This window comes from Microtus ochrogaster, unplaced genomic scaffold (assembly GCF_000317375.1).
Source record: "Microtus ochrogaster isolate Prairie Vole_2 unplaced genomic scaffold, MicOch1.0 UNK29, whole genome shotgun sequence".
In the NCBI taxonomy this organism is placed as follows: domain Eukaryota; kingdom Metazoa; phylum Chordata; class Mammalia; order Rodentia; family Cricetidae; genus Microtus; species Microtus ochrogaster.
The window spans coordinates 3,519,668-3,531,204 of NW_004949127.1; the positions used below are offsets into that span (position 1 = coordinate 3,519,668).

Sequence of the window (11,537 nt, forward strand, 5' to 3'; positions counted from 1 at the left end):
AAAAAAAAAAAGAATTCAGTGGCTTCAGTATATTCAAAGAACTTGTAAAATCATCATCATCATTTTCTTTAGTCCATTAGCAAGTATTCCCCATCTCCCTTTCCTCACTAAACAACCTCTTATTTCTGTCTTGGCCATAACCATTCTAAGGAAACGATAATACACTGAATATCTATTACAGGTTAGAGCAGGTACAACAAACTTTGTCAGTTAAAGACTGGAAAATCAAGTGTTTTAGGTTTTAAAGGCCTGGTGGCTTTGTGATAACCACATAACTTTGTAGTATAAAAGCAGGCTTATATACAACATAAAAGTGAACTCATAGCCTGTTCCAATAAAACTTTATTCAAGCTATATAGGTATATTAACATTTTATAACATAACTTATTAGGCTAGACAACTAGTACAATATATCTAAAATACTATCACTTCAACAGTAACCAATTATTAAAAATGTATTTTAATAACAATGACAAAGTATAAAGAGGAGGGTGATCTAAGTCTTTGGCATCTGGTGTAATCATGGCTAATCCATCTGAAACAGTGTACGTTATACTTAATCTCAATTCAGATTAGTTACATTTTGAGTATTCAATATCCACATGTAGCAAGTGGTTGCTATAACAGATAGTCTATGTCTCCAGAACCTATAGTAAGCATCCCCCCTTTATAGATAAGAAAATTGAGGTCATAGGAGATTACAGAAAATGTCTAAGATCATGGGTGAAACTAGGAATAAAGTCCAGTTCTAACTCCAGACTCCATATTTACAAATAACCTGCTATTCCAGCTAATTTAACTGCAAAAGCACATTTAATAATAATTAAACATAAAATTATTTATGTAGTACACAAATCAAGGTGGAGGTGAGCTTCCTCTCTGCTGCCTTAGTGCTACATAGGCTGCTGGGGGAGAACTGTCATCAACAGTCTTACTCAGCTGTGCGTCCTGCATGCTAGTCTGATCTGCCAGCAAATGTCTGCACTGGTGCAATAACGGCATCACTGGCAGGAAGTAACCAATTACTCTCTTTGGATTTGAGGCCTGCTCCACAGGCAGAAATTCACATTTGGTACTGGAAACATTAAAAAGGCTGTGGTAAGGATGAAGTCATAGGTCTTAGTGAGGAAGCTGCTATGATTTTGCTAAATGGACATGATGTACCTGTCAAGGTGCCTTCTAAGTATTTATTTATGACAGCAGATTAGTGCTGCTATAAGGTTGGGTCAAAGAAGCTTCTTTTTGCAATGGGCAGTGGTTACTTCAGAGACTCACAACTGTTCAAAATACTGAGATTAAGTTACTAAAATGCTCAGCCCTGCATGGAACACCTGTATCATTCCCTCCAGGGCTCAGTGAACACCAAGAGGAAGTGGAAAGGATATAAGAGCTTCCAGACACAATATGACGATTACATTTTTTTACCTCTTTAGCCCCCAGTATCTGCACTAGAACTGTACAAGATGAAGCTTGTCAACAGTCCATCATGAAGTGAGGAGGTGCTTACAAGGCCCAGTCCCTCTTTGATTTATTACATGCAGTTAATTTTGTAAGCATTATATGCAATTAATGGTTTCTGAGGGGAAAGGAGAAACTTTCTTTCAGTAGTGTAGCCACTGGATACCTATGCTCATGTAAATAAACAACCGGTTATCCATGCCCTTCTAAGTTTAAATTCACTGGTACACACAAACTCTCTCCTCAGCCCTTCCCTCAAAGGACAGACACTGAAAAAGGGTAGAATTACACTCACTCAAATACATTAAAATTTGTTAGTAACTACTCTCACTATTTATTTGCTGATGATATGATAGTTTACATAAGCGACCCCAAACCTCATAAACACTTTCAGTCATGTAGCAGGATACAAGATTAACTCAAGCCGGGCGGTGGTGGCGCACGCCTTTAATCCCAGCACTCGAGAGGCAGAGGCAGGCGGATCTCTGTGAGTTCGAGGCCAGCCTGGTCTACAGAGCTAGTTCCAGGACAGGCTCCAAATCCACAGAGAAACGCTGTCTCGAAAAACCTAAATATATAAATAAGATCAACTCAAAAAAAAAAAAATCAGTACACAGTACACATCCTGTACACAGATGATAAATGGGCCGAGAAAGAAATCAGAGAAACATCACCCTTCACACTAGCCACAAATAGCATAAAATATCTCGGAGTAACTCGAACCAAACAAGTGGAAGACTTGTGTGACAAGAACTTTAAATCTTTAAAGAAAGAAATTGAAGACACTAGAAAATGGAAAGATCTCCCATGCTCTTGGGTAGGTAAATATAGTAAAAATGGCAATCTTACCAAAAGCAATCTACAGATTCAATGCCATGCCCATTAAAATCCCAGCAAAATTCTTCACAGACCTCAAAAGAACGGTACTCAACTTCATATGGAAAAGCAAAAAAACCCAGGATAGCCAAAACAATCCTGTACAATAAAAGAATTTCTGGAAGCATCACAATCCCTGACTTCAAACTCTACTACAGAGCTACAGTACTGAAAACAGCCTGGTATTGGCATAAGAACAGACAGAAGGACCAATGGAACCGAATAGAAGACCCGGATATTAATCCACACACTGTCAAACACCTGATTTTTGATGAAGAAGCAAAAAATATCAAATGGAAAAAAGAAAGCATAGTTAACAAATGGTGCTGGTATAACTGGATAACAACACGTAGAAGAATGAAAATAGACCCATATCTATCACCATGCACAAAATTCAAGCCCAGATGGATCAAAGACCTCAACATAAAGCCAGTCACATTGAACCTTATAGAAGAGAAAGTGGGAAGTACACTTGAACATATTGGCACAGAAAACCACTTCCTAAATAGAGCCCCAGCAGCACAGATACTGAAAGAAACAATAAATGGGACCTCCTGAAATTGAAAAGCTTCTATAAAGCAAAGGACACAACAAGACAAAATTACAGCCTACAGAATGGGAAAAGATCTTCACCAATCCCATATTCTGATCTCCAAAACATACAAATAACTCAAGAAATTGGTCATCAAAAGAACAAATAATCCAATAAGAAAATGGAGTACAGACAAATAGAGAACTCTCAACAGAGGAATCTAAAATGGCCGAAAGACACTTAAAGAAATGTTCAACATCCTTAGTCATTAGAGAAATGCAAATCAAAAGAACTCTGAGATTCCATCTTACACCTGTAAGAATGGCCAAGATCAAAAACACTGATGACAACTTATGCTGGAGAGGTTGTGGGGAAAAGGGAACACTTCTGCATTGCTGGTGGGAATGCAAGCTGGCACAGCCCCTTTGGATATCACTGGGCGATTTCTCAGAAAATTAGGAATCAACCTTCCTTAAGACCCAGTAATATCACTTTTGGGTATATTTCCAAAGGATGCTCAATTGTGCCACAAGGACATGTGCTCAACTATGTTCATAGCAGCACTGTTTGTCATATCCAGAACCTGGAAATAACCTAAATGCCCCTTGATCAAAGAATGGATAAGAAAAATGTAGTACATTTACACAATGGAGTACTACAGAGCAGAAAAAAAATAATGACAGCTTGAATTTTGCAGGAAAATGGATGGAGTTAGAAAACATTATTTTGAGTGAGGTAACCCAGACCCAGAAAGACAATTATCACATGTACTCACGCATAAGTGATTTTTAAACATAAAGCAAAGAAAACCAGCCTATAAATCACAATCCCGGAGAACCTATACAACAATGAGGATCCTAAGAGAGACATACATGGATCTAATCTACATGGGAAATAGAAAAAGACAAGATCTCCTGAGTAAACTGGGAGCATGGGGATATGGGGAAAGGGCTGAAAGGGAAGGGAGAGGCAGGGAGGGAAACAGAGAAAAATGTAGAGATCAATAAATAGATTTGTTAGTTAATATCAGCTTACATTAGACTTAAATATGCCTTAATTTTATCACTATTTCTAAGTTTTTTTTACCACAAATGTTAATCCAGATAAGAATGAATATGCACATAAAGCTTTACAATAAATATTCAATACCTAGTTATTTGTCCCAGTCAGTTTACTGACATGAAAGATTTTCTTTGTGTACACAGAATATTCATGCTATACGCACTCTGTCCCTGAACTGTTATTTCTCTAGTGATTACAGAGCTGTGCCCCTAAGGTCTCAGTTACCATCTTACACTTTTAAGGAGCTCTACTATAGCTAATACCTCTAGGGGAAATCTTTGGCACAATTGTTTATCTTTCTTGTTACTATACTCCCAACCCTATTTATTGACATATTCCAGCACAGGATCAGGCACATTATTAAATCTTTTTTTTTTTTTTAAATTTTTTTAAATTTTCGAGACAGGGTTTCTCCGTAGCTTTTGGTTCCTGTCCTGGAACTAGCTCTTGTAGATCAGGCTGGCCTCGAACTCATAGAGATCCGCCTGCCTCTGCCTCCCGAGTGCTGGGATTAAAGGCGTGCACCACCACCGCCAGGCTTAAATCTTGTCCATACAGCATTAACAGTAAAAATCCCAAATAATTTGATTTAAAAATGGATAAGATATTTGAACAGATATTTCTGAAAACACATGGCCAGTAAGTATATGAAGAAATGAGCAACACTCCAATCATCAGGGAAATGCAAGGGCTGGTGAAATGGTTGAACAAGTAAAAGTGCTTGTAATGCAAGCTCACTGACCTGATTTTGATCCAAAACCTGTAGAACCCATGTAATGTAGTGGTATACACCTGTAATCCCAGAACTCCTTTGGAGAAACAGGAGGTGGAGACAGGAGTATGATGGGCAGCAGAATCAAGAGAGACTCTGCTTCATCAAGGTATGAGAGAATCAATTCCCAAATGCTATCTTCTGATCACATGCACTGTGGTACACGCACATCTATAGATACACAGACACACTCATACAAATGCATGTGTAAGTGTGCATGCGCACACACCCACACCCACACACACCATGTAAATCCATGATGATGAGCTGTAAAACAAAGGGGATTCTACTGTTGATGGGAATATAGACTGATACAGACACTTAAAAGTGTGTACACATTTGATAAACAGCTATGACTTGTAAAGCTCTGACTTAAACTATAATACATTATATAAGGAAAACCACAAATGTAAGCAAGTAAGCACTCTGCATTCAGGAAGAATTGTTACAAGTTACTCTAGTTGATACTCTAGTTCAATGTATGCTGCTTTGGAATTATTTTGTTTGGTGACAATTCTCAAACTTCTCGGTCTGAGGATACTCAAGACACTAAAGTACTATTTAACTATGCTAATGTATTTAAAATAACAACTATCTATACTCATAATTATGTCTATATAGTGATATTTTTCAAAACAAAAAGACATGTTTATAGTTAGGTGGTGATGCTGCACACTTTTAATCCCAGTACTCAAGAGGCAGAGGCAAGTGGATCTCTGTGAGTTTGAGGCTAGCCTGGTCTACACAGTGAGTTCCAGGACAGGCTTCAAAGCTACACAAAGAAACCCTGTCTTGAAAGACCAACTGACTGACTGACCAACCGACCAAACAGCCAGCCAAATAAATAAATAAAAGCAAACAAACAAATAAATATTTTTAAAAATGACATGTTTGTGAGGACAGCATTAAATGTATTTCAAATATCTTTAATGTCTGGTTTGTATAACTAATTTAACTACTTCTTTGTCCAACTTATTGAGATAAGTTGTTTTGATTGTGGCACATGAAGAAAATTCAGAGATGTTCACAAATATGCGTTTGTTAAGTTTCATTTTGTGGTGCTGGAGGTTAAACCCAGGGTCCTGTGCATGATAAGGCAAATGATTTATTACTGAGTTATATCCCTGGCCCACACAGAGACATATCCAATAGAGAATCGAAGAGAATTTTCCCCCTTCAAATAATTCTGAATATCCTCCCTTGGTATTACATCAGGTAAGTGTTTTCAGTGTTGGAAATGACTGGTAAAAAAAAAAAATTAATTAATTATTAAGACATAAGATTTCTTTTGAGGGTGAAGGAAATATTATATAATTTGACTGTGGCTGCACGTATTTTTTTATTTTATTTTTAAAGGCAGGATCTCACTATGCATGCAGCTCTAGCTGTTCTGAAACTCAGAGATCCACCTGCCTCTGCTCCCTGAGTGCTGAAATTAAAGGTGTGTACAACCATGCCCAGTTTAGTAACTACTTCTATTAATTTCAAAATAAAACTCCTTAACAAAAAAGAAAGAAAATTAATGTGACTAGAAGTGAGAAAGGTCAAGAAGCTGAAATTGGGCTAATTCCATAGGCAGGGCTTTTAAGTCAGGTTCAAAACTGTGGGGTGTAGGGGCTGGAGACATGGCTCACTGGTTAAAAGAAGATCTGCTCTTACAACAGATCTGAGTTTAGTCCTCAGTACCCATGCATGCCAATCACAACTGCCTGAATCTCCAGTTCCAGGGGATTTGATGGCCCTTGACCTCATCATGTACCTGCAACATAACACACAAAAACTCACACAGGCATTCATACATACAATCAGACAAAAAGTAAACACATCTTAAAAGAAATAAACTGTGAAATTTTTTCTAAGAGCACGGAGAAAGCATGAACAATTTTTAGAGAAGAAACTATCTGAAACTAAAGATAAACTAAACACCATCTTTTACCCACCCACGGGCACTGCTCTATGTAGAGCACAGATATATATGTAGGCAAAACACCTATACACATAAAAAAACCTTTTCATACTCTACTATATCAAGATTAACTTTGAATGAATATTTAATGACTTAAAATGAAATATTATTTAAAATAAACACGCCTTTCACTGTTGCTTGTTAAGATGAAGTAATGTGCAAAAAAATACTTGGCTTACTGAATACTATTAGCTCTTAGAGTGAATGATTTTATAATAGCTAATGATTTCAGTGTATATCACTGATTTCATTTCTAACAATTTAATAGTAACCAACCTTTATACATTTTGTTTATAATTACTTTTCTAATTAGCAATTTTCAGATTTTCCTTTTTCGTTTAGATCTTTGTAATACTAGACACAAAATGGATTCATAATCATATGCTGCCGACACACGAATTTACCTGGTTTTACATATAAATAAGTTAAAAAAAACCATATGCTCCTCCAATCTTAATCATTCATCTTTAAGGCTTTTCCTTTAAGTGAGTCTGAATATGTTCATTTTGATTCTCCCCCCGCCCCAGTTTCTGAAATACCACCCAATCTTAATAACTAAGTCAGTATTTTCTCTTTTTTTGAGTCATGGTCTCCTTCACTCTGCAGCCCTGGCTGGCCTGGAACCCACTATAGATTAGGTTGCCCTTGAACTCACAGAGATCTACTTGTCTCTGCCTGCAGAGCACTAGATTAAAGCTGAGCATCACCATGCCCAGCAAATCAGTCTTTTTTGGATACCCAAGTAGGATTCCTTTTCTGCACTGGTTACACAGCACCAAATACCCTATTTTATCAGATAGCTTCTTTCCTTACCTAGACTGTAATCCTTCTGAGGGTAAAAAACATTACTATTTCTCTACCCCTTCAGTAATTATTATCACAATGCCTGGCTAATATCCTTATATGATCTCTACTAGGAACGTATCAGTGAGGCACTGATTGGCCTCCATATCAAAACAAAGATGTAAAAAACTACGAGATGTGGTGGCATGCAGCTGTAATCCCAGCATTATGAAGGTGGAGACAGAAGGATCATAAGTTTGAAGTTGGTCTAGGCTATAAAAACAGAGACATTAACTATGGCAGCTGGTTTAATCTGCTTTATACACCCAAGTTCACTCTAGCTCTCCATATTATGTGTGTGTGCTTGTTTCCTTTCTAGACCAAGTTGTATCTATAAGGCTTACTCAAATGACAAGAAATGTAGCCAATATTATAACTTGAGAAACAATTACTTTCTGTATAAAAACCATGTTTCTTAGGGCTGGATACATCTCAGTGGAGCAATAGTTACTTTTCAGAGGACCTGAGTGCACTTCCCAGAACGAACAAAGGGCAGCTCATAACCCTTTGTAACAACAGCTCCAGGGAGATCCAATGCACTCATCTGTTGTGGAAGTCAGAGGACAATTTGGAGGAGTAACTTCTTTCCTACTATCATGTTGATTCTGGGGATAGAACTTGGTGACAAATGCCTGTACTCACTGAGTCATGTTGCCAACCATCATCCAAACCTTTTAAATAAGGACCTCAGTATAGAATTATTTTGTTAAATAAAGTTAACTGTTTAATAAGTAGATTATTCAATTTCCCTAACAATGGAAGTCTATTTAAACAATACCATCTGACAGTTTTGCTAAGCATTTTTATATTACAAGGTACAATATCAACAAATATCAAGACTCATCTATTTTTGTATAAGAAATAACCTATAAAGCCAGAACCTTACTCAAACAAAAAATACTCAAGACATTAAGTTACTTTTGGCATAATGAACATTTATTAACACCACTGTAATATTTAAGAATATTTGGTAGCATAATCTTCTTTTAAAAAAACTTTAACTACCTATCCAAGTATCATTATTTTAAATTCTGGAGTTTCCTTAAATGGAAGATACACAATCCTATCAATCACAAAAAGCATGATTTTTTTTTTTAATGTCACTGTCTTTATTAAAAACTTACAATGCCTTGTGTTCCCAAGCTTACCTTTTCATTTTTCTTGTCTGTCTCTGGTGGCTGCTTTGCTGTTACACTTCGAGGAGTTCTAACAACTTCATCCTCAGGTACTTCAACAGTCCGTCCATTTGACTGAAACGTTACGAGAAAACATCACATCATCACACTGGCTGGCTGGCCAAACCAAAGACAAAAACACGCACAACAATCAAATTCTTCCCCAACCTAAATTAACAAGGCTGCTTTTGCATGAGTATTTTGCCTTGCATGTTAATCATATGTGTGTCGGGTCCCTATGGAGGTCAGATTATAAACCACTTTGTGTGTGCTAGGAATTGAACCCGGGTCCACTCTAAGAATAGCCAGCGTTCTTAACTGTTGAGTCAACTCTCCAGCCCCTCTATAAGGAACTCGTAACAAAATTCTGCACCATAAGTTTTCTGATCACTCACAGATATTATATTAGTTCCTCTAATAAAAGCAACGAAACAGAGGTAATGTTTCTACCTACGGGGAGTGTTGCCTATGGGACTCTGAAATGTATTTACACTGTGATCACCATTAGCTGGATAATCTCACCACTTCTAGATGTTGTACCTTAAGATGAGTTTGGCTCTATTCAAGAGTCAGTAAACTATTTTCAAAACTTTTTCTTTCTCTCTCTTTTCAAAAATTATGTGAATGTGGATGTGAGTGTGGGGGCCAGAGGATATCAGATCTTCTGAAGGTTGGAGGTTACAACCTACTCTATGTCAAGGCTGGTAAACAAATTCAGGTCCTCTGCAAGAGTGGTTGGTACATGCTTAACCAGTGATCTGCTTGTCCATCCCTTCAGCAATTTTTTTGCTGTATCAGGCCAGAGAGGAAACATTTTAGGACTTATGGGTCATATAGTCTCTACTGAAATCTTCTGTAGCAGCAAAAAAGCAGCCAAAGATGATATACACATCAATATATGTCAGAGGACCCTAATGTTGCTTTTAATCCTACAACCCACAGCCACAATCACAAACAAGCAAAACAGTTACTTCAGCTTTCCTAACATTTCTAAAATGAGAGACCAAACTTTAGGTGTTTGTGGGCGGAATCAGTCTGTGATCCTCAAGTCCACTTTGTAATCAGGATTGTTCCTATTATTAAACAATTCTGAGCCCCATTAACAGAAATGCATAGACTGAGGAATTTTGATAAAACTGGGCCCATGTTATCCATCTATCCTTCTTTCTGAATCCTACCACTTTTCACTTATCCATTCTTCTTATAATCGACACATTAATTAAAGTCAGTAAATTAATGTTCTAGTTTCAAAACCTTTGTTTCTAATATTTGCAGAATAGACCTCTATCAAATTGTCCATTATGATACAGCTATGTACTGGGAAAAAAAACCATGAATGTCGATACCCTCTGTATCTTTCTTTGGCTCTCCCCTCCCCCACCATTTGCTTAGTCCTATTCTGGTTTACTTATTGTTTTTAAATTTTTTTCCTTTTTTCTTTTTAAAAAGACGCCTGCCTATATTCTAATGAGAAAGAGGGGAAGAAAAAGTATGGATGTGGGTTGCTGGGGAAGTATGTGGGGGCTGGGAGGATCTGGGAGGAAGAAATCAGATTATATGAAAAAAATCAATTTTAAAATTTAAAAGTGTCTATAAAGTGACTTTACATGCATTAAAAAAAAATAAGCAGCAAGCTGGGCAGTGGTGACACATGCAGATGATTCTGAGTTCGAGGCCAGCCAAGGTTACACAAGGTTTGATTTTGAAACATCAAAAATCAAGCAGGAGCTGGAGAGGTGGCTCAGTAATTGAACATTTGCTGCTCTTGCAAAGAACTGAGGTTTGGTTTTCATTACCCACATGGTGGCTTACAACTATAACTCCAATCTGATCTGATATGGTCTCCTGTCCTCCATGGCCACCAGACAGACACGCATACAAACAGTGGATTTGCATGAATGTGTGCAAAACACTCATACACATTAAATTAAAAATAAATCTTTAGCCGGGCGGTGGTGGCGCACGCCTTTAATCCCAGCACTCGGGAGGCAGAGGCAGGCGGATCTCTGTGAGTTCGAGACCAGCCTGGTCTACAAGAGCTAGTTCCAGGACAGGCTCCAAAGCCACAGAGAAACCCTGTCTCGAAAAACCAAAAAAACACCCCCCCAAAAAAATCAGGCAAATGAGGCTGGAAAGAGATCATTTACAATTTAAAACTCAATTTGTAAGTTTTCCAAAGATTTGTAGCAGGAAGTCAAAACAAAAGCTGTCTTCTTAGCTGAATAAATGTCTAATTAATCAACATTTAATCTGCTGAATCTTAAGCAACCTGTTAAAAATAGACAGTGAAAGCCAAAAGCAGATTTCCTCACTCTTGATCTGGTTTTCTTTCGTCTGTGCTGTTTTGACCGTTCTCTGGTTAAGTGCATAGAAAGGTAAGAAACTTCAGAAGGCAAAGTACATTTAGGGACTTCTACATCAGGTACTCAGAACTGGCTGGTTTTCCTTTCTGATCTGTCTTACTTGCTATTGTCATATGCTAGTTCTCTTAATTCTTGCTTTTTTGGTTTTGAGGTGAAATTTTGCTATGTTCTCACCCATCTTTTGAGGTGTAGAGTTTCAAGGATGCACTACCAGTTTGATCTCCTTTTTCTTTTTTCCTTTTTTTTTGGTTTTCGAGACAGGGTTTCTCTGTCATGATGTGGAAGGTGCTGTGTAGGCTCCTGGGAAATCTTACCTAGCAATGTACCCTTCATGCAACAATACCCACCTACCAGGCAATATGTGCCCAGTGGAAAGATTGTTATGGGGTAACAACTGGGGAGAATTCATGCTTGGTACTATAAACCTGGTTCCAAGTCCTTGGCTGGAGACCCAGGTCCTCCCCACCTCCCTACCCACCCAACTCATGTT

General features: G+C 37.7%; 1 protein-coding gene across 4 annotated transcripts in view; it reads right to left on the reverse strand.

The window, feature by feature from the left end:
- Mtdh (metadherin) overlaps window positions 1-11,537 on the reverse strand; it is a 48,878-nt gene that overhangs the window by 30,066 nt on the left and 7,275 nt on the right. For all 4 annotated transcript variants that reach the window (XM_026789772.1, XM_013354114.2, XM_013354113.2 and 1 more), the window contains exon 2: window positions 8,658-8,759. In XM_026789772.1, the coding sequence (XP_026645573.1) occupies window positions 8,658-8,759 (102 nt within the window). The remainder of the gene's footprint in view (window positions 1-8,657; window positions 8,760-11,537) is intronic.